Consider the following 22,887-nt stretch of genomic DNA (forward strand, 5'->3'; position numbering starts at 1 on the left):
AACAGGGGAAAAAAAAAAAAAGATATTAGGTAGGAAGTAGGAAACCTGGAATAAAGTGCGGAATTTAGTTTTTTCTGCCTCTCAAATACCACCAGCAGGGAACAGTTGGGGCTGCTGTGTCGGCAGATAAGCCAACACACAAAAATAGCATCGCAAATGCTCTGAAAATAAACTTTTAAAAAATCCCGGAACCTAAAAATGGACACCAGAATCTACAGGCTAAACCTAAAGAAAGTAGCTGACTTCTAACATCAAATAGTTGTCTCATGTCCAGAGACTCCTAAAGTAACAAGCAAAATACATTGTATGCGGTAGAGCAGAGCCCACCATGTCAAGAACCAGGAATAACACAACTTGAATGAGGAAATACAACCTAGTGGTGCCAACATAGAGACGATGCACACGTTGCCATTATCTGACAAACATTTTACAGCAACCATCACAAAAATGCTTCATTATGTAATTGCAAATAGTCTGGAACCAGACTAGAAAATGGAAAATCTCAGCGATGAGTAGAAGACGTATAGAAAAGAAATGATGGAACAGAAAACGAAAAGAGTAACAGAATTTGGAAACATTGCTGGATGCACTCGGTAAGAGACCTGTGATGACAAAAGATACCATCATCGTAATGGAGGCCCAATCAATAAGACTGACGGCCGGGCATGGTGGCTCACGCCTGTAATTCCAGCACTTTGGGAGGCGAGGCAGGCAGATCACCGCGGGCCAACGTGGGGAAACCCCGTCTCTACTAAAAATACAAAAATTAGCTTGGCGTGGTGGCGGGCGCCTGTAATCCCAGCTACTTGGGAGGCTGAGGCAGGAGAATCGTTTGAACCCGGGAGGCAGAGGTTGCAGTGAAGGGAGATTGTGCCATTGCTCTCCAACCTGGGTGACAGAGCGAGATTCTTCCTCAAACAACAAAACAAACAAACAGAAAATAGGATTGACTACGCCTGAGCGAGAGAGAGAGGTCATGGAATGATTAAAAGCTGAATGGATCCTCAGTAAAGTTAGGACAATAACGAAGTTCCAATATCCCTACGACTGGAGTATCAAAAGTAAAGAGAGTGGACTGAAAGAGTAATATAAGAAAAGAAGGCTGAAAATATCCAAATTTTAATGAAAACCATAAACCCATAGATTCTGCAAAATGAGCAAACTTCAGATAAGAGAACCACAAAGCAATTCACACCAACACACACAGCATAGTCAGTTTTTGAAGCTGATAACATCACTGAAAGCAGCAAGACCAACGTGGTTCATTGATTATAGGAGAACACCAGTTTTAATGAGGGCAAATGTCTCCTCTGACCAGTGGGGGCCATTAGGAAGTGTCCTGAAAAGTTTCAGGTGTTGAACAAAAGTCCTGTCAGCTGTGAATTCTGTATCCAGTGATACCATCCTTCACGGATGAAGGGGAAATCGAGACATTCTCAGGTTAAAGAAAGCATTTTATCACGAGCAGACTCACGGTGAAAGAATGGCTAGAGCAGGTGCTCCAAACAAAAGAGGAAAGAATAAAAGATGGCCTCTGGAAGTATCTGTCAGAAAGGAGTCAAGACCAGTGGAAAAAACACCCTTAGGGGACAAACATTAAGCCACCGTTTTCCTTGTGAATTGTGGAAGTCATGTTTGGTGATTAAAGCAAAAAATATGAAACCATCCAATACTCCAGACAGAAAGGCAGAGGGGCTAAAAGGGGCTGATGCTTCTACACTTCAATGGAAGTGGTGAGAACTGGATACCAGGAGCCTGTGGTAAGTCACATATGCACATTGAAAATCCCAGAGCAACCACTGAGGCAATTTTACAAAATAAAGCACTCGAAAACACTTTCAGAAATCAAGATAAATCCTGCAAAGTGTACACGTAAGCCACAGAAGGGGGAAAAAAAAAAAAAAAAAAAGGAGGTCTGGGTTAGCCAAGACACGGAGGAAACAAAAGAAAACAAACAGTAAGTCTGTGGACTTAAACACTAGCCCAGCGATCATGGAAATGAACTAAAAACATGTATGAAAAGGTCGATATTGGCAGAGTCAGTGAGAAACACAGTCTGACTATCCCATGTTTATATGAAACTCAGTTCCACTTCGGTTGCCCTGGGTAAATGAAAAGGATACGACGGGTGGGAAAAGTCACATCAGGTAAACATTAATTAAAACAGCAGAAGTAGGTATGTCAACATTAGGTAAAGAGGACTTGATCGCAGCGAAAATTACGAGAGAGAAAAATAAAACACTACACCCGAAAAAAAGGATCAAGCCCCCAAGAAGACTTTAGAGGAGTCTTTCCGTGCCCCTCCCACACGCCCCTCCAATTACAGTGTGTGGGTGTTCCTCTCTGTTCCCAGAGCCCCTGGTTCTTATTTCTGTCAGAGCAAACTGTCCCAAGGCGTTGGGGGCTGTATTTGCATACATCTGATCCTAAATGAATGTGAGTGCTTTGGAAAGCCTGATGCATCTCCACATCCCAGCGCCCAGGCGGGGTATCTGGTGCCCTGCGGGTGTTTGTTGAATGCCTCATGACTGCCTTTCAGGTCAGGGAAGGCTGTTGTGATAGGGTCAAGGGAAGGGTCTCTTTACATCGCATTCAACAAGGGGCCAATCCTACTGGCGCAGGCAAGGAGGCTGCTCAGCGACTGACGGGGAAATGAGGGTGGGGGGTGGGCACGCGCTCCGGAGGCTGCAGGCGCCATGGGTAGAGTGAGGAACCGGGCCACCGCTCAGCCGCGGCGGCGAAAGCGGCCCGCGGATCCTCCCGCCGGCTGCGCGGCCATCGCGGTCACGGGCGCCAGCCGCGCGCAGTGCCCCCGGGTCCAAGTCGGGGTCGGGAGCCACGCGGCGGCCAAGAGGTGGTTGGATAGGTGGCGACGGAAGCGCCGCTGGCGGCGGGTCCGGAAGGCGGGCCCCAGAGACCGGCTGCCCTCCGCGCCACCCCGGGACCCGCGGGGACCAGCCCGGTCCCCCAAGGAGCTGGACCTGGGCGCACAGCGGGAGCGCTGGGAGACGTTCAGGAAGCTGCGGGGCCTCAGCTGCGAGGGCGCCGCCAAGGTCCTGCTGGACACCTTCGAGTACCTGGGCCTCGTGCATCACACCGGGGGCTGCCACTGCGGCGCGGTCCGCTTTGCGGTCTGGGCCCCGGCAGATCTGCGCGTGGTGGATTGCAGCTGCAGGCTGTGCAGGAAGAAGCAGCACCGCCACTTCCTCGTCCCGGCCTCGCGCTTCACGCTGCTCCAGGGCGCGGACAGCATCGTCACCTATCCGTCCGACACGCACCCGGCGCTGCACAGCTTCTGCAGCAGGTGCGGGGTGCAGAGTTTCCACGCAGCTGTCTCCGACCCCCGCGTGTACGGCGTCGCCCCGCACTGCCTGGACGAGGGCACCGTGCGCAGCGTGGTCATCGAGGAGGTCGGCGGTGGCGACCCGGGGCAGGAGGCCGCCGAGGAGCCCAAGGCCATCCACAAGACGTCCTCCCAGTCCGCCCCTGCCTGTCCCCGCGAACAGGAGCAGTGATTGGGGCCGCAAGCCCGCCCGAAACCGGCCCGGGCGGCCCTGCGGGGAGCGTCCGAGTACCTGCACAGATCACATGCTGTGAAAGAGGTGTTTCTGGCCTGGTCAAACCGTGGATTCCCTTCCAGTATTTACCCTTCCTGTCCACTAGTTTTCAGTGAACTCGCTTACGGTCCAAATCTTGAACACACCTTTGTCTGTGTAGCACAACGTTAATCTTGCAATTCGATAAGCAAGAAGAGTGTCTCTGATTTTTCAAGCCATCCATTGTATCTCTTGCTATTACTGTTCTGCCTACAGTTGTCACAAATCACCTGCAGATGATTCCTGTGTACTGTACGTTCCTGGTGCTATTGTGAACAGGCTTGTTGTTTTCAGCGCTTTGCGTCTGGTGTTTAGGACGGCAACACACAAACAGTTTGTAAACATGTACTAGGACGTCTTCCATTGATTATGGTGTGCGTGTGCTCCCGCACCTGTGAGTTTTAGGTAGACGTTCATATTTTCACTACTTAGATTCGAGTTATGCTATTTCCTGTTTTTTTAATGATATATTTCAAGATTTGGTCGTGTTACATACCTCATTACTCTTAATCACCAAAAGCTGTTACTATTTTGCTTGTTTTTGTTTGGAAAGTGTCTCTGGGTAAGGAGATGGGGATACAGGAATGAGAAAGACACTGTCCACACAGGAATGAGAAAGACATCCGTGCATTGTATGCCCTCTTTAATCTTTTGAAATACCTGTCTTGTACATGTGTTAAGTATATAGAAATCAGTAAATACCTTCTAGGAAACGATGTGTGTTGGTGTGTCTGTAATGTCCGGCTTGGCTATGGCAAGGCTTGGTTCTTGAAAGTACTTGGTCTCAGATTATTTGAGGAGGTGGTGCTGACTCTGGCTTTTGTAGTAGAGACAACTTCCCCAGGGTCCCCTACATTTCTGATGAGGGGAATTAGCAGAGGGTTTACACACTCGGCCTCTGGGGATACACTACCTGTCTTTGAATCCTGGACCTGCTGCCTACTCGCTATATAACCGGTATGGAGTAGATTAAACCCGATTCCTCAACTTGCTCTCTCCTCAAGAGTGTTAACAGCGAACAGAGTGTTTGTTCTCAGGGTAAACACAGTGCCTTGCCTTGACTACCTGATCCATGAATGCTTTTTTTCTCCATTTCAGGCCCCCAAAACTCCTCCTATCAAGGCACCCAGACAATATGAAACTGCATTGTTTAGGGGCGTCCATACACGTGGGAAAACCATGAAGAATTGGCAGTGAAATAATCTAAGCCAGCATCAGATTAAGGTTTAACTCTATGGAAGAGGAAGGGCTTTGAGTGGGGGGCGTGTCCTGCATTCCTGTTCCTCTTGCTATGTAACAAACGGCCCCACAGTGAGTCCATAAAATCACCGCCATTGTATCATATGCATGGAATATCAGAGGCAGGAATTCAGACAGGGCGCAGTGGACATGGCTTGCCTTGCATGGTCTGGGACCTCAGCTGCAGAGGCCTGAGGCCTGACTGGCTGGGGACTGGAACCATCTGAAGGCTCATTCACTGACATCCCTGGTGCCTGCATAGAGAGGAGTGGAAGACTAGGCCTGGCGAGTGGAGGGCCTCCGTGTCACCACTCCATGGCCTTTGGCTTCCTCACAGCAGGGTGGGCCTCCCAGTAGTCAGGCTTCCCACCTCATGACTCAGGCTCCAAGTAGCACTCTTCCGTATCCAAGGTGAATGTTGCATCACTTCTCACAGGCAAGACTCAGAAGTCATGTTGAGTCAACTGTGTCATACTCTGTTGATTAGAGGTGAGTCACAGTCTTTTCAGATTCAGGCGTGGGAGGGAGATTAAATCACAGGTCTTGGTATGAACGGGGCAACTTTTATCACAGTACGAGAGATGGGAGATATACTTGTGGCCATACAGTCTGGCACAGTGGGCTCCTAGGGAGCTGGTTATGTTTCATTCGGTTCTCCCACATGGTGGCCACTCAGATGTGCGTTGATTAGAGGTGAGTCACAGTCTTTTCAGATTCAGGCGTGGGAGGGAGATTAAATCGCAGGTCTTGGTATGAACGGGGCAACTTTTATCACAGTACGAGAGATGGGAGATATACTTGTGGCCATACAGTCTGGCACAGTGGGCTCCTAGGGAGCTGGTTATGTTTCATTCGGTTCTCCCACATGGTGGCCACTCAGATGTGCTTAACGGGTCACATATTGTTTGTGTACAGCTGTGTGTGACTGAAGACATAAGAAGGAAACAAAATAGGTGACTGACTCCTATCTCTGAGCAAGACCAAGGGTAGACTAAATGAATGACTGGAGGTACGGAGGGAGCGACAGTCAGAAGGGGGCTGGCTGCTTAGTCCTGGAGCCGACCTTGGCCACGCCCACGCAAACCCAGTCCAGGGTAGAAGTCTTATTGTCTTCCGGACCGTAGGTATTTCTGACCCCACCAGAAATAGTTAACTTCCTGCTGGTTGCATATGCTGGACTGCCTTAGCCCCATGCCACTGACTGCTCCTTCCTCTATCCTTTCTAAGCCCTTTGTTCACTTGTTCATCCATTCCACAAGCATTTACAGTGGGTTTGGAACGTGTCAAACAGAATGTGAGAAGGACTTAAGGCTATGGACAAAAAGTGGAGTTGGGTAAAGATGCTCAAGCGAGGTTCTTAGAATGTAGCTCAGTTCTTCCATAGAATACCATAGGGAAGGAAATGGAGATTCCCCCCCTCTCAGTACAATGGAAGAGCGCATCTGGCACCGGATCCACAAAGGCCGCTTGTTTGTATGCTGGCTCTTCAGATGACATCTTAGGACGAACTCCAGACTAGAAGGTGAATTTCCTTTCTGACAAGTGTCAAGGGAAGACTTGGAAATGTGTTTAAAAAGGAAAATTCCCATCATGAAACCAAATGGAAGACAATATCACTGGTCATAAAATATAACTAGAAATAGATGTAATCAAAATGTTTATTATTATACACAATTTCTATTATTTTGTTTTATTTTTTGAGACAGATATTCGCTCTGGTGCCCAGGCTGGAGTGCAGTGGCTCGATCTCGGCTCGCTACAGCCTCCACCTCCCCTGCTCAACTGATCCTTTCACCTCAGCCTCCCAAGTAGCTGGGATTACAGGCACGTGCCACCACAGCCCGCTAATCTCTTGTTGTATTTGTAGAGATGGGGTTTCGCCATGTGAACCAGGCTGATCTTGAACTCCTTAGCTCAAGCTTCCCAACTGCCTCGCTTCCCAGAGTGCTGAGATTACAGGTGTGATACATAATTTGTACATGTACCTTTGAAAATGAAAAATATGAAATAGACCTAAGCACCCTCTCTCTCTCTAACAAATACTTCACGTGTGTTCCTTTATTTACTTCTCACTAAAATCTTTCAGAACTCCTATTGTTAATCTCAATTGGTGGAGGAAAAAAACTGAGACGCTGATAATGGAAGGACCAAGCCCATGGATGCCAAGGGGGCAGGTGGCAGGGAGAAGTTGGAAAGCCAGGGTGATTGAACAGCATGGTCAGTAAGGACTGGGGAAAAAGTAGCTCTCAGGCACTTCTGCCCCATTCATCCTGGCCCCTCTCTGTTTTCATGGATCCAATTCTCTACGCATTTCACCCTATCTCCACCTCACATCAAAGGCAGCTCTTCATCCCTGGCCGAGATCCTTTGGCCAGCTGCCCAGTGCACGCCACCATGATACGGGCCTCCTGTAAAAATCTGAAACGACCGTAGATTAGATGCTCTGCTATTTCATGAGCCCCCACGTTGTTTGTTTATGTGCCAATATACTTGTGGCTATGGCCACAAACGACCTGCATATCACAGTTTGGAAAACACTTATTTTGAGGACAGAGGCTTTGAACGGACATCCACCTGGGCTTGTGTCCCAACTCTGCTACTTGTTCCTGCCTGGAATGGCAACAAGTTTTAAGAGTAGCATTCACCTTCTCTGTGAGGCTTCAATGAGAGCATGCACATGAAAGAACGATGGAGCTTAGCCTATATAAGCGCTTACTGCATTTGAGCCCTTTTTATTCATCCTGTTGTTGTTTGAGCAAAAATCCAAATGCAGCTTTTGTCTTAACTGCACACAGACTGAGGTGTAGGCACTACTTCCAGGACCACTATCTCAGGAGCTGTCATCCACACTTCTCTGATGTAAAAACTGAGCGTAAAAGCAATTCAGCTACGAAAAGTTAGGGGGAGGGAAGAACATAGGCCTTCTGGTTCCTTATTAAGTTACAACTTGCCCTAGACCCTGTCATCTCCCAGTGTATGGTGTGAGGAACAGAGATAGCCTTTTCCGTTCAAAACTGTGTGACGGGGGCATGGGTCAGCAAAGTACAGGGTCCTGCAGGAGCACAGCGATAGGGCACCCTTTGTCAGACAAGTCAGTACACCGTTCTGGGCCTTGGTTTCCTCATCTGTACAACGGCGACAGAACTACACATATCTTAATTTACTGAGGATTTTAAGTGAAGTGCTGGAAGGAGAATATGGAGCTCCATGCCCTGATGCGTCAAATGGTCAAGAAATGTCACCCGCCGTTCCTAATACGACTTATGTTATTATACCCCGATATTTGGACCAAAGGGACCTAGACCTTATCACTTTTGCCTGGGACTCTGCAGTAAATGCCTCAATGAGTTACCCTGATAACTTTCCCCTCCTCCGTTATGACCAGGATCAAGGTTTTTCTGGGAATGGCACCACAATTTCTGTGACTCCACCACAATTCCTGAGACTTGACTCTGAGCCACTATCACAGTCTGCATGCTCTTCCCAATGTGAGGTGTGCGGGTGGTGGGGTTGATGCCATCACTGTCTCTCGCTTAAATAGTAGACTTGAAGTGAGTGAAGGTCGTTCTCATGGGTCAGGCTGTAAAACATGTAAGCAACAGTGAATTCGGACCCACAAGTGGACATTGGAGAAATTGTTAACAGCCGGGGAGAGCTGCAGATACCAGCTGGGGAAAACCAAATTACAGCCGCATGGTCTCTGAGATAAACTCTCGTCATTGCAAGGTGGCCAATTCCCGCCTCTAGAAGACCCAGGGAGATTGCTCCCAGCATCCCAGAGGTAGTTGGTTAGGATTCGCATCTCTAAAATAAGTGTTTCCAGTATCACATGCAGGCACAAGGGTGTTCACCGGAAAAACCGACTGTCTTGCCTGAGTATATCTTCTTGCACATTGGAAAATCTTTCCTAGAGACACTTTGATGAAGATTCTCTTTCCCATTTTCTTTCTGCCAACCTGAACAAGATCTCGCTAAATATGGGATATTAAAAATTATGTTTCAGGAGATTGCATTTCTGGCTGTATTGGAGGGAAAAAAAAAACACCACATTGATCCTTCCCCCGCAAAGCAACGAAAGAATCCAAATGACGATGGTTCCCAAGATATGGACCTAATGCAATGGAAGAGAACTATCTGCAAGACAGAAGAAAGAGACATGTCGAGCCGTATGCCTGCCTCAGCCTACTGGCGGGAGGAGGAACTCAGGCGGAGCCTCGTTGTCTCCCCGAGTTGTGGAGTACGTGGTAGGAACATGAGTCCTCCTTAAAAAGGAAAGAAATCCTGCCATTTGTGACAACATGAATGAACCTGGAGCATGTCAGGTCAAGTGAAATAAGCCAGGCACAGAGAGACAAATAGCAAGTGATCTCACTTACATGTGGGGTCTCAGAATTGGAACTCACAGAAGCAGAGAGTACAAAGGGTGGCTACTGGAGGTTAAGGGTTCTGGGGGCATAGGGAGTGTTGGCAATGGGTAGAAAATTTCTGTTAGACAGGGGGAATAAGTTCAAGGGAGCTATTGTAAGCCATAGTGGTTATATTCAATAGCAATAGATTGGTTATTTGAAAATTCCTAAGACAGTAGCTTTTAGGTGATTCTACCACCACCACCAACAACAACAACAGCAACAACAAAAACTGATAAATACGTGAAGGGTGGAATATGTTAATTAGCTTGATTTGGCCATTCCACACCGTATACAGATATCAAGCATCCTGAGGTACACCATAAATATATACAATGTTTACTTGTCAATTGAAAAATAAAAAAAAGAAAAGAAAGAAAGTGATTTCACAAAATGATGAGGGACCACTAGACACAAAAGAGTGGATTGGACCTTACCTCACGCTACATACAAAGATTAACTCAAAATGGATCAGAGACCTAAATATAAGAGCTACAATGATAAAACTCTTATAAGGAAATATAAGACTAAATCTTACGTTTCTCTTCCGTAAGTTTTACGTTGTGACCTTCCTTTAGGCAAAGGCTTTTGTGTGTTTGTGTATGCGTTCGACACCAAAGTACAAGCAACGAAACAAAAAAGTAGATAACGTGGACTTTTAGACAACCCATGGAAAATACATCGGATGGTAGACATATCCAGGATATATAAAGAACTCTGATAAATCAACAGTCAAATGATGACCTAATTCAAAAATGAGTAAAGAATCTGAATAGACATTTTGCCAAAGAAAGTATACAAACGGCCAATAGGCACACGAAAAGCCACCCACCATCATCATTAGCCAGTAGGGAAATGCAAATCAAAACCACAGTGAGCTACCACTTCATACTCAGTAGGATGACAAGAATAAAAAAGACAGGCGATAACAATTGCTGACAAGGATGTGGAGAGATTGGAGTCCTCATATATTGCTAGTGGGACTATAACATAGGGCAGCCTGGTTTGAAAGAATTTGGCTGCTCCTCAGTACTAGAAACAGAATTTCCATATGGCCCAGGAGGTTCATTCTTAGCTTTCTACAAAAGAGAAATGAAACTCTATGTCCAAACAAAATCCTGTGCACAAACATACACGGTATCGTTATTCCTAGTGGTCAAAGACTGTGAGGGGTGCACGCGTCCATCAGTTGACGAACTGACGGATGGAATTTAGTTTCTCCATTCAGGGGAGTATGGCTTGGCAACAAAAAGGGATGAAATACTGATACATGCCATAACATGCATGAGCCTAGAACACGTGATGCTATGAAAGAAAATCACAAAAGACCACATATTATGTGATTCCATTTGGAAGAACGCCCAGTATATGTAAACTTATGGACTAAGAAATTTTATTGCCGTTTGCTTGGAGAAGGAGAACAGGGTGGGAAGTGACTGTTAATGTGTATGGGGCTTCTTTCCAACGTCATTATAAGGTTCTAAAATGCGATTGTGGTGATGGTTGCAGAACCTTGTGAATACGCAGAATGGAAAAAACAAAACAAAACAAAACAACAACAAAAACAAAAACACCTGAATTGTACACTTTAAATGGGTGAAGTTTATGGCATGTGGATTATATGCCAACAAAGTCTTTTTTCAAAGACTTTTATCGTCCACTTTATGTGCACTTACCTCTATTTATTTCCAAATGTACATGAGTAACATTCATGTCCACTAATTGGTTGAGACTTTTGAAAAGCACTGATAACCTGATGCATTTTTGGGAGATGAGAAGCAGAAATCAATGGTTAACGTGTAGTTTGGCAAGAGCTGTGACCGCTGTGAAACTTCATTTCCTCATCTTTGAAGTAATTACATCTACTTTGACATGACATCGTGGGAATTAAATAACAATGAATATGAAACATTCAACTCAGTGCCTGGGATTAACAGACACTCCAGGAAGGGTGAAACTCATATTACTTACCAGAGTACGGGGAGGATTCATTAAGAAGGTAAATGTTTAAACAATGTACTGAGTCTAGTATGTCAATTTCTTTTCTCTTTTTCTTTTTTTTTTCCAAGAAAGAACAAGGTTCAAGGTATTTGTGAGAAGTTACCCTGGGGAGTGCAACCATTCTGGAGTTATAACTGTGTTCAAGTCCTGGATCCCACTTACAAGCTGTGTGACCACAGGCAAGTGACTGAAATTCTCCCTTGCAGTTGCCTCATCTCTGCCAACTCTGCATCTCTGCCAACACTGCATCTCTGCCACAGCGATACTACTACCTTCCCTGGAGGGTTGCGCTCAGAATAAGAGTTTAGAATGATAAAAATGGAGTTCGTTACTCCTGCGTTTTCACTTTCTCCCTTTTTAAGGTCTTCTTTTCCTGATTCTAAAAATGTATTCAAGTATCCTTCAACCCAAATAACCTTCCTTTGTCTTCCACTCTACCTACCAAACTCTTCCTCATTTCCTTTTAAATGAAGTACCCTGGACTTCTCTTCCTCACTCTTCAATTTCATGTAGTCCGTCTTCATTCACGTGGGCCCCCAAGCTGTCCCAACTGATAGGTATCCATAATGTAACAAGGATGTCCTACCTCATGAATCCCAATGGACTCCTCTCTCCCTTCTGATCTGGCCTTACACCTCCACAGCATCACCCTCCCTCCTTCCTTCACATCTGTGGTTCTACTTTTTCTCCTAGTTACTATCCTATTCCTCGGAGATTCCTTTCTCCATCTCCTTCCTGGGCTTCTGTTTCCCTGTGTGCTTCAGTGTTACTATTCCCTAGGTTTGGTCCTCGGCCAGCCCTTTACATGCTATCTTTCCTACATCCTGGGGTGAATTAACTCGCGCTCATGGCTTCGTCTGGCTGATTGCTGAGAGGACTCACAAACGTGTATTCCTGGTCTGAAAGTAATCGCTGAGCACCACACTGAAACGTCCAGTTGCCTTCTGTACATCCTGGATGTTTTCACAAGCACCTCAAACTCAGATCTATCTCAGTGCACTCCCCTCAGCTGCAAATTTGTGCATGCCCCTGTATTTAATGCTTCAACTGAGTACGCTAGCATTGCTCAGTCATCCAACCCAGAAATGTTCCTTCATCAAAGACTGGATGAACTTAGGCCTGAAGTCAAGAAACAGCAGAAGACTGGGGAAAAGTCAGATGAGTCCGGAGACCAGTACCATGGACAATCGTAGACCTCAACCTCAACCAAGCCCTATATGGGGGCCAGTCAGTCTACTGTATTTTCCCAACCAGCTCTCTCTCCAACTACCTGTAATGACCATTTATTATACAACTGTATGACTCTGGAAACCCCTGATCTCCTTTCCCTCACTCTCAGAAGCTGGCCGCACCTCCTATTTTCCTGAGAAAATCCAAGACCTCAGGAGAGACTCTCTCCATTTCCTACCAGCAATTGTGAACACCTACCTGCATGTACAGGCACAAGTTGTTGCCTTTCCTCCATTTATGACAGAACGTCCCTCCTGCTCTTTCCGGGTAATCCTTCAATGTGTGCTTTGAATCTCACTGTTCCTATCTTCCCAGGAATCTTATAGTATCCATCATACATTTATGCTCCCGATCGCCCCCGTCAACTTCAACCTGTCCTTCCCAAACATATCTTTCCAATAGCACTAAATCACGCACTGGTCATGAAAACCTTATAATGATAAAAATCAACAATCAAACGCTCAAAGCACCCTCCGTCTTCCCCATATTACCCTGCATCCACTACCTTATCTCCTTCCATTCACAATGAAACTTAGAGCTTTCCACACTTGTCATTACTTCATCACCTATTCATCCTAAAACTCATTCTCGTCCCCCACATCCCAATGAAATGGCTCTCTCAAAGGTCACCGTGGTGTTCGTAAAGTTGAGCACAATGGAATGTTCTGTCCTCATGTCATTTTATATCTCCAACTCTATGAACAGGAGGAAACACTCTTCTTTTTAAGAAACTACCATTGAGTTGGCAGTTTGCAATTTTCCTTTGAATGGGCCATACTTTCAAGTTTCCTTGTAGGCTTTTGGATTCTTTTGTTGCTGCTGAAAACTAGGACTTTGAGTGTGGTAATGTGGTAACACGGAAAATTAGATCCTCTACCTTCTCCAGGATTTGCAGTTGTTGATTTCTGAAAGCTACGGTCGTTGATTTTGTCTAGAGGGTTTTCCAAACCCTTTTGGGAGAGCCTGCATTCGTTGTCACGTGTGGCCACTGAACTCTCTGTTCCTTTAGTTTGTTTTCAGCTTGTATTTTGGCAGCAATTTCCTTGACAGCCTAGAGCTTACAAAAAAAAAAAAAATTCCTCTGTCAGCCTTTGTGGATTCGCTCTGGGCTGCAGCACTCCTTCAACCCTCAGCCAGGCCACTTACAACTCTGTCTTGGCTGTCACTTCCTGTTTAGACTGAGTCCAGAGATCAGCTGGTGAAAGCTTAGGGTCTTCTCAGGTCTTTTCTGAGCATGCATCCAATCCTGGGCACGCACCTGGCTTTCGACAATCCCCAGGGTACGGGACTGCTTCTGAATGATCTAATTTCCCAAATGGTCTGTCCGCCAGCATATCCCCCAGGCTTTGTGTTATCTGCTATAGGTTTCAACTGTAGTTTCTGCCTCACGCAGCTGCGGTTTTTTGATTTGCCTTATAAGGTTTTCAGGAGCTGCCCAACATTTTTCCGCTCTGACTTCCCTGTTAGGTCAAACAGAGAGGAGCATCTTGCTTCTGTCTTTCAGGAAGCCCCTAGACAGGTTAGAACCGATGAAAACCATGATTTTTGAATAAGCTCTGCTCTGCTCCCTCCGGAACCAGGTACCAGGGTTCCACACGGGGGATACAGGCTGCTGGGTGCAATGCCGCCAGGAGAAGGTGGAACGAGGGCAAAGGAAAATGCGACAACGTTTCCCTACGATTTTTTCCTTACGGCAACTTTTTTGATTGTGGTAAAATATGCAGACCATGACATTTGGCATTTAAACCCTTTTTAGTTTACATGTCACTGGCACGTAAGTACATTCACATTGTTGTGCAACCCTCACCATTATCCATTTCCAGAAGTTTTCATCTTCTCAAACAGAAACTTTGTGTTCCTCACACAGTAACTCCCTTTCTCCCCATTTCCCACAGCCCCTGGTGATCTCTATTCTACCTTCAGTTTCTAAGCATTTGTCTCTTCTCAGTACCTCACAGAGGTGAAATCTCACAGTCTATGTACTTTTGAGCCCAGCTCACTTTCCCTAGCATAAAACCTTGGAGGTTCATCTATGTGGTCCCACATGGCAGGATTTCATTCCTTAAAGCTGTATCATGTGTATGCCACATCTTCTTAATCCATTCATCCAGTGATAGACTATATCTTTCTTTTTCTTTTTTCTTTCTTTCTTTCTTTTGTTTTGTTTTGTTTTTTTTTTTTTTTTAGACAGGGCCAGGTGGGAGTACAATGGTGCGATCTCGGCTTACTGCAACCTCTGCCTCCTGGTTTCAAGCGATTCTCGTGCCTCAGCCTCCTGAGTAGCCGGGACTACAGGCGTGCACCACCACACCCGGCTAGTTTTTGTAGTTTTACTAGAGATGGGTATCGCCATGTTGGCCAGGGTGATCTTGAACTCCCAAGTGATCTGCCCTCCCCGACCTCCTAAATTGCTGGGATTACAGGCGTGAGCCATCCGGCCCGGCCCAGTGATAGACATTTAATATGTTGTGTACCCTGGCTATCGTGAATAGTGCCCTAAAAATGAGCCACTCACAGACAGACAAATACTAGGTGATTCCACTGAAACGAGGAATATACAATAGTCAGCCCATAGAAGCAGAGAGTAGAATGGTGGTTACCTGCGGCTGAATGGGGTGGGAGAAATGCGGAGTTGCTCATCAGTGGGCGTCAAGTTTCAGTTATGCCAGAAAAATAAGCTCTGGAGACTTCCGTACAAGGTTGTGCTCACGGTTAACACTGTCTTGTACACGTTAGGGTTTGGTAAGAAGGTAAATCTCACGTTAAGTGTTTTTGAACAATATTGTAAATGACACTCTCTGGGCGTCTTCTCTGACCCCTCAAACTAGGTCAGGTCACCATGTTACAGCAGCCTAGGTGCCTTTTCTTCATATCACATGCCATAGTGAAAGAATTCATACAAACACGTAGAAGAGTGTTTGCTACACAGCAAGCACTGAATAAATTTAACTACTAGTACCATTTCAACATACAATTGTGTCATGTTTTCAGCTCTTATTACCTACATTGAATAAACTTGGAGTTGGATGTGAAGCAGTTACTTCGTTCATTCATAAAGTTAGCTCTGTTCTGCGTGTTAGAGAAGAGAGCAGGAGACACAAACATAATTTTTGATGAACTCGCGTGTCCCCTCAATCTATAAGGTGACACTAAGGCAGAGACAGACACTGTTTTCCTGCAGGTCCACGGAGAGCAGCAGACAGGCTTTGCTCAGGGTGGGCTGAAGGGGCACTGCCAGATTCCTTCCGGAAGGGGCCTTTGACGACAGAAATCCACCTGCACAGGTGGCTGCACTTCTGTCCAAGGCTCAAGAAGGCCCGGTGCTGGGATTTCAAACAGTGTCCATCCCTCCCGTCCCTGTCACTCCTCTCTTTTGATGTGAGCCCTAGGAGGCAATCTCCCTGTTGTACAAAAGAGTTCCTGTCTGTCCCTGAGCTCACTGCCTGCTCCTCAGGAGTTAGTCAGAGCAGCCAGAGAAAACATCGACCGTATCCTGTACTCAGTCTCCAAACAATTGGCCATCGTCCACCTCCACTCCCAGTCCTTGAAAACATGCTGAAGAGAGCCACCCCTACAACTCAACAGAGCCAGAGACAAAGCTCAGGGGTATCCCAGAAGCATTCCCCCACCTTCCCATTCCTGCCTTTAAGAAACTTCCCCTCTCCCTCTAGGAGGCTGGGAACTCTGGTTTGGTTCTGTCACATGCCGCACACAGCCAAAGTAGGGGAAAGACAGGGACAACTGAAGGAATCCGGGAGCAGCAGCCAAAATTCAAGGGAAACGTGACAGGGTACTGCACTGGGGAGGTGCCTAGTCTTCCTGTCACTCTGGTACATACCTTGCCGCTTAGGTGTAGTCACATAACCTCTCCAACCCTGGGTCTTCATCTGTCGAATGTGGTAATAACCCCATACCGTTGGAATCCTGAGAGGCTTCAATGCCCCCTAATGGATGTAAAGTGCTGAGCACACAGCCTGGAGCCAGAGAAAACTCATAACGTTGAACATTTAAACTTGGCACGTTATCTCGTTTTCCTTTATTTTTTCTAAAATCACCCTTCCTTTCACTAATGAACCCCTCCACAAAGCGTCTTTTCTCTCTCCCTCCCTTCACGGCCAGGTGTCTTGAAGAAGGTGTGGGTGCTCCGCCTCCATTCCTCCACCTCTCTCTCACCTGTCAGCCTGCACCTGACCTTCACTCTGGCACCCACCCGCACGCATTGTCTTTCATTGACTAATATCTCCTGTGGCCTCTGGCTCACTACACGTCATGAAAATTGTCCAGTCTTCAATTGCATGACCTTCCTCCCTCTCTGATACCACGGAGCACTATTTCCTCCTAGAAACACTCTTATCTTTTCAATTCTGTGCCACTGCTTTCCCGATGTTGTTCTCCCTTTCTGGCCATTCACATAGCTCCTCCATAAGCTCATCCTCCACTACCCGGGCGTTGCGTGTTTGACTTCCTCTGGGCTTGGTCCTAGGGCCACTTATTATCAATCCGTGCTCTCTCCCTAAGGCGACCCCAATCTGACCCTCACCTTGAACTAGCCATCTATAAGTCACCAGGGATATTTCTTTATCAGGCCACACCGTCAGCGCAGCTCCAGACTAGAATGACCAACTCTGCGTGCAATATATCCGATTGAGTGTGTTAAAGGCAACTCCGACTCCACAGGACCAAGGACAAATGCGCACTCATCCCCCTGTATTTGGTTCCTTTTCAGTGTTGTCATCCCATTCAATGGCATCAGACTCTATTCAGTGGTACATGCCAGCAATTGAAGCATCATCCTTGTCACCCCTTTCTCCCTTACCTGTTGCATGGTATTCTTGCCAACTCTTACAGATTTGTCTCCTAGATATCCGTCAGACTTCTCCCTTTTTTCCATCTTCACTATCACTATTCTTGCCCAAGTTCTCACCATGTCATACTTTGATAATTTGAAGTGTTTCCTAACTGGCCATTACCCACATTCACTCTGGCCTCTCTCCAGTCCAAATCTGTCCACATGATATTTACAAGGAGAGGATGTCACATACACACACACATGCACATCCCAGTCACTCCACCTGGTTACAACCGTAAGAGCTCTTCCATGCTCTCAGGGTAAAAGCCAAAATCTTTAGCATAGCCTAAGTGTTCTGACCTCTCCCTGAGGTTCAGGACTAGGGTGCGACAAGAGAGGCACTTGGGATGCAAAATTTAAGAGAATGTTCACAGCCAGAGTCATGCCAGTGGAGTGTCGGCAACAGGGAATCGGTGTATGTTGCAGTTTTGCACCTGTGATGCCACTCTTGATTCAGCCCTGCCATCCTAGCCCATCCATCGTAGTCACAGTAATAACTGCTCACATGCACTGAATGACTGCCACTGGTCATCAGAGTTGATGGCTCTGTGTGCTTTACAGTCACGATGTCACTGAATTCTCACAAGAACCCTGTAAGGTAGCTTTTTTCATCATCCGATGGGATACGGGTAAAGGCCCCACAAGGTTCAATTACTTGGCCCCCTGTTACAGAGCTACTCACTGAGAGAGCTCTGGGCCAAATGCAGGCCATCTGATTACACAGACTCAGTTATCAGGCTGAGTGGCCCTCAGCCACTTTCCTTCTTTGACTCCCCATCTCACAGCACTCTCCTACTTGTGCTTTTCACTCCAGTCACATAAAGCCTCTTCAGTTCCTTGGACTTGTTACAATAATGCTGACCACAAGGCCTTTGTACATGCTGTTGCCCTCAGTAAGGACTGAACGACCACCACTGCTTTTTTTTTTTTTTTGAGACGGAGTCGCTGTTCCCCAGCCTGGAGTGCTGTGGCATGATCTTGGCTCACTGCAAACTCTGCCTCCCAGGTCCAAGGGATTCTCCCACCTCAGTCTCCAGAGTAGCTGGATTACAGACGCCCGCCACCAGGCCCCGGCAATTTTTTGTATTTTTAGTAGAAATGGGGTTTTACCATGTAGGCCAGGTTGGTCTCAAACTCCTGACCACAAGTGACTCGGCAGCCTCAGCCTCCCAAAGTGCTAGCATTACACTCGTGAGCCACCGTGTCCAGCCCAACCATGGCTTTTTAAGGATGTGCCATTCATCCTTCAGATTTCAGCTCTGATGCCACTCAATTGTGCCCCACATCAAGTCTAGGTTAGGGCCCCATTACTATGATCCCACATAGAAATTTGCTTCTTATCATCAGGGCACTGTCATCACAGATTGTATGCTCATTAATGTGATGTTTGGTTAATGTTATCTGCAGACCTGTAAGCAAGAGGACAGATAGCACCATGTCTGGTTTTGCTCCTCACTGAATTGCCTGTAACTCACACAGTGCTTGGCCCTTGGCAAATGTTAGATGCTTATTGTGAAATGAATTATTTAATTAGTAAATAAATTGGAGAAGTTTCACCTAGGGCAACAGGATGAGGAGAACAGTTTTCTAGGCAGAGGGAACTGTATGTGTAAAGGCTATAGGGCAGTGAAGAAATCGGCATGTTTGATAAACTGAAAGAAGGCCAGCATGAGAATTGTCAATGCCTTCCAGTCAAAGAGGACCAGGAGTACACAGGCAGTTAAACAAATTGGGTTTATCAGTCATTGCAATGAAGGAGAATAGAATGCATGCCACAAGGAAGCCTGGAGCATTTCAGAAATATTGCGTTAAAAAGAACCTATTATAGGATTTGCGTTTTTGTTGGGCAATTCTGTTATGTCCATCAGGAGAACAACATGGACCAGCTGTGGGTGAAAGGCCAGATTCTTAGCAGTGCAGAGACCTAGTTATAAGTGTGAGGCAAGTGTCTGGATGTCTGAGACTAATTTTTCACCATATGACTCAAAAGCAGAGAGATTTGCACACAATTGGCATAAGAGCCTGGAGAGATAGGCCGGCGGGGCTCTGCGGGGCCTGGAAGACTATGAATACCATGTTAGTGGAGTTGTGGGGAAGGGAACATACCCTGGAGTATCTCTGATGAGCAGAACATGGACAGGGATGACGGCACTGTGGTGAATGAAAAGTAGAGCTACCCAAACCCATGAGGAAGGCAGGGCAGGTAGAGGCAAAGAGGATGGTGTTCTGGGCTGAGGACAGGAAAGATGGCTGGACCTATGAGCCCTGCTGTCCTACGGAAGCGTGAAAATGGCACACCAACAGGCACTCTTAGTTTGAAGACAAACCGGACAATACCTAGAAGATAGGCACCAACTCTTCCCACCAACTTTCAGGCCTGACCCTTAGGGAAAGCCTCACCCTGCATTTCCTAAGGGAGATGGATATCCCCGATACATTTGGTTGCTTTGGGGACTAAGGTGCTTAGCAACCACAGGTGGGTCACCGGGACGAACTTCTTCCGAGTTGGATTCATAACGGTCAGATACTTTGTTGTGAACTGGCTGAGACGATCTGCAGTGGGTGAACCGCTGGCCTGGTTGGACTCTAGGGATGGATAGGACAATTCACAGTTTATATTTATAGCAGTGTGAGTACAGGGGACTCCACATGCTCCTTTTATATGAGGCCCCTCGTTATATCATTTGACCTGCATAGTAGAGTCACAAATTCAGGCTTGTATAGCTCCAAAGCCTGTTATTTATTTTTCTTTTATGTTCTTTCCTTTATCACAGATTAAGGAATGGAATAGGTGATACATGCACACCTGCTGTAAAATTCCAAAGTTTCTAAACTATGTGCAGGCAACGGGTCTTCTCACCTCCATTGCTGAACCGTCCAGAGCTATTTCTTAAGGGCCCCTCCTCTTTCGGGTCAGGCTTTTAGATGCCCTTCTGGAGGAACATCACTGGGATTCAGGCATATACATCATGCAAACTCCTCTTTCTATATATTAAGGCAAGTACCAAATGGTGTGTGGACCTGGCATTTTTTTCCATCTCAGAATGGATCCTGGGACCGAGCACGGTGGCTCACGCCTGTAACCCCAGCACTTTGGGAGGCCGAGGTGGGTGGATCACCTGAGGTCGGGAGTTCGAGAGCAGCCTTTAGTAGAGTGGAGAAACCTCATCTCTACTAAAAAAACAAAATTAGCCGGGTGTGGTGGCGCACACCTGTAATCCCACCTTCTCTGGAGACTGAGGCAGGAGAATCGCTTGAACCTGGGAGGGGGAGGTTGCGGTGACCTGAGATCCTGCCACTGCACTCCAGCCTGGGCAACTAGAGCAAAAATCCGTCTAAATAATGATAATAATGTATCCTGGAGTACATTCTGTGCTTAATACAGCCAAAAGTTACAGCGTGCTTGCTATGCCATTGTTGTAAATGCTTCAAATCAATTAAGCTCATCCTCACCATAACCTAGGGAAGTAGGTGCTTTCCTCATTTTGTGCCTGAGGAGTGAAGAGCACATGCAATTGACATAACTTGCCATAGGTAATACTTCTAAACGAGGGAAGAACCAGGACTTGCACTCATGCCGTGTAGCTCCACACAGGTGAAGGCATTCTGCTCTTTGTCATGCCTGCATGGTATCCTTCGACACGGATACATCCTTTTCTTTATTTAGCCGGTGCCCTGTTGACACAGGGGTTTGCCCGGGCTTAGGCTATTACAGACAACACCGCATTGAGTAAACTAACATGTAATGTCATTCCATACAAGTGCAAGTACATCCAAAGGACCAATTCATAGCAACAGGATTTCTGGAGGAGGGGGGTAAAGCACACGCCATGTGGCCAGATATTGCTAAATTGCCTTCTCTAGGTGTTACATCAAGTTACACCCATACTAACAATGCAGGATGTGACTCTTCCCATATCCTCACCAAATCAATCTGTTTCAAACATTTGCATATGTGTCCATAGGATGATAGATCATGGACAGTATTTTACTGTGCTTCAGATACCCGTTTCTCTCATCAGGAGTGAGGATAGCAAGTTTTATATTCATTTGGGAGCTTTTTGTGTTTTTCTTTTTGTGGACTGTTCAGGCCCACATATACAGAGATGACTAGCTGTCCTCCAGATCTGTTTCCTTTTCCTCCTGTGGTTTCCCAGCATCCTGGCAGGTAACTGTGGCTGGTGGACTGAGGCCTGGGCAATGGGTGGTGGGCCCGAGTGGCAACTCTCCCAAGCATGATTCATAAAAACCTCCTATAGGATCCTCCTACTCTTTCTTCCCCATCTGCTGGAAAGATGTTGACACCCAGAGCGACCCATGAAGCCAAGTGTTGAAGATAGCAGAGCTTCTGTCAACTGGTCCTAGATTATTTTCAAAAAGAAGAGCCAACCCTCCCCAGTCCTGTTTCCTTTTGGAAAAATGTAGGCAAAAAAAATGTTCATAGTGTTAGGCCACTAAGAAGTTGGAGTTCATCTGTTACAGCAGCTAGCGTTATCAATGACAATAGAGTAGGCTTAGTTCTTTTTTTCAAAAAATGAATCCACTGAGGGTATCTACTTATTAGGGAAATCAACCCTTTGTGATATGGTCGGTAAGCACTTTTAAACTTTGCTTCTTGAATTTTAACTTTACTTTAGGTGAATTTTGCTTGCAGAATCTTCTTTTAGTCTTCATGCACTTAAACTTATTACCTTTTCCTAGTAGGAATTCTGGTGCTGTGACATATCTCCAAAGACCGTCAACTCCAAAATTGCATCTGAAACTCTCTCGGAGAGGCTCATAGATTCCGACTTTTCCACAGGTTGTTTCATCATGAATGAATGACGACTTTTACCAAATTATTTTCCTGTATCTATTGAGGTGATCACATTTAGTTTTCTTCTTCCCTTTAATCTGTTCAAGTGGTGAATTATATTGATTTCTTTTCTAATGTTAAACCAACCTTGCTTTGCTGGAATAAATACAACTTGGTCATAGTATAGCATATTAGTCTGTTCTCACACTGCTATAAAGAAACATCTGAGACCGGGTAATTTATAAAAGAAAGAGGTTTAATTGGCTCATGGTTTTACAGGCTGTGCAAGAAGCGTAGGGGCTTCTTCTTCGGGGGATGTCTCAGAGAACTTACAATCATGGCTGAAGGCCAAGAGGAAGCAGGCACCTCTTACATGGCTGGAGCAGGAGGAAGACAGATTGGGGGAGGTGCTGCACACTTAAAGGACCAGGTCTCCCGATAACTCACTATCAGGAGAAAAGCACTACGGGGATGGTGCTACACCATTTATGAGAACTCTGTCCCCATGATCCAGTCACCTCCCACCAGGCCCCACCTTCACATTGTCAATTACAATTGAACATGAGATTTGGATGGGGACATACATCCAAACCATATCATATACTATCTTTTTAAAAATATATATATTTTTAGCTTTTATAGTATCTTTTTAAAAGATATTGCTAGCCTTTTCAACAAGTACGTTGCATGTGATATTTTCATGTATTTTTATGAGACAAATTGCTTTGAAATTTGCCATTCTCAAATTATCTTTGTCTAGTTTCCATGTCA

At 46.0% G+C, this 22,887-nt stretch overlaps 1 protein-coding gene across 1 annotated transcript; it reads left to right on the forward strand.

Annotated features, from left to right (window-relative positions):
• Positions 1–2,696: 2,696 nt before the first annotated feature.
• On the forward strand, positions 2,697–4,309 carry LOC139360725 (centromere protein V-like protein 1). Its single transcript, XM_071088595.1, has one exon. The coding sequence runs from the start codon at positions 2,697–2,699 to the stop codon at positions 3,513–3,515; it is 819 nt and encodes a 272-aa protein (XP_070944696.1). The 3' UTR covers positions 3,516–4,309.
• The last annotated feature ends 18,578 nt before the right edge of the window (positions 4,310–22,887 follow it).

This window comes from Macaca nemestrina, chromosome X, assembly GCF_043159975.1.
Source record: "Macaca nemestrina isolate mMacNem1 chromosome X, mMacNem.hap1, whole genome shotgun sequence".
In the NCBI taxonomy this organism is placed as follows: domain Eukaryota; kingdom Metazoa; phylum Chordata; class Mammalia; order Primates; family Cercopithecidae; genus Macaca; species Macaca nemestrina.

Bases quoted from the DNA above. Each gene is read 5' to 3' on its own strand.
- LOC139360725 (XM_071088595.1), top strand. From the start codon at position 2,697: ATGGGTAGAGTGAGGAACCGGGCCACCGCTCAGCCGCGGCGGCGAAAG.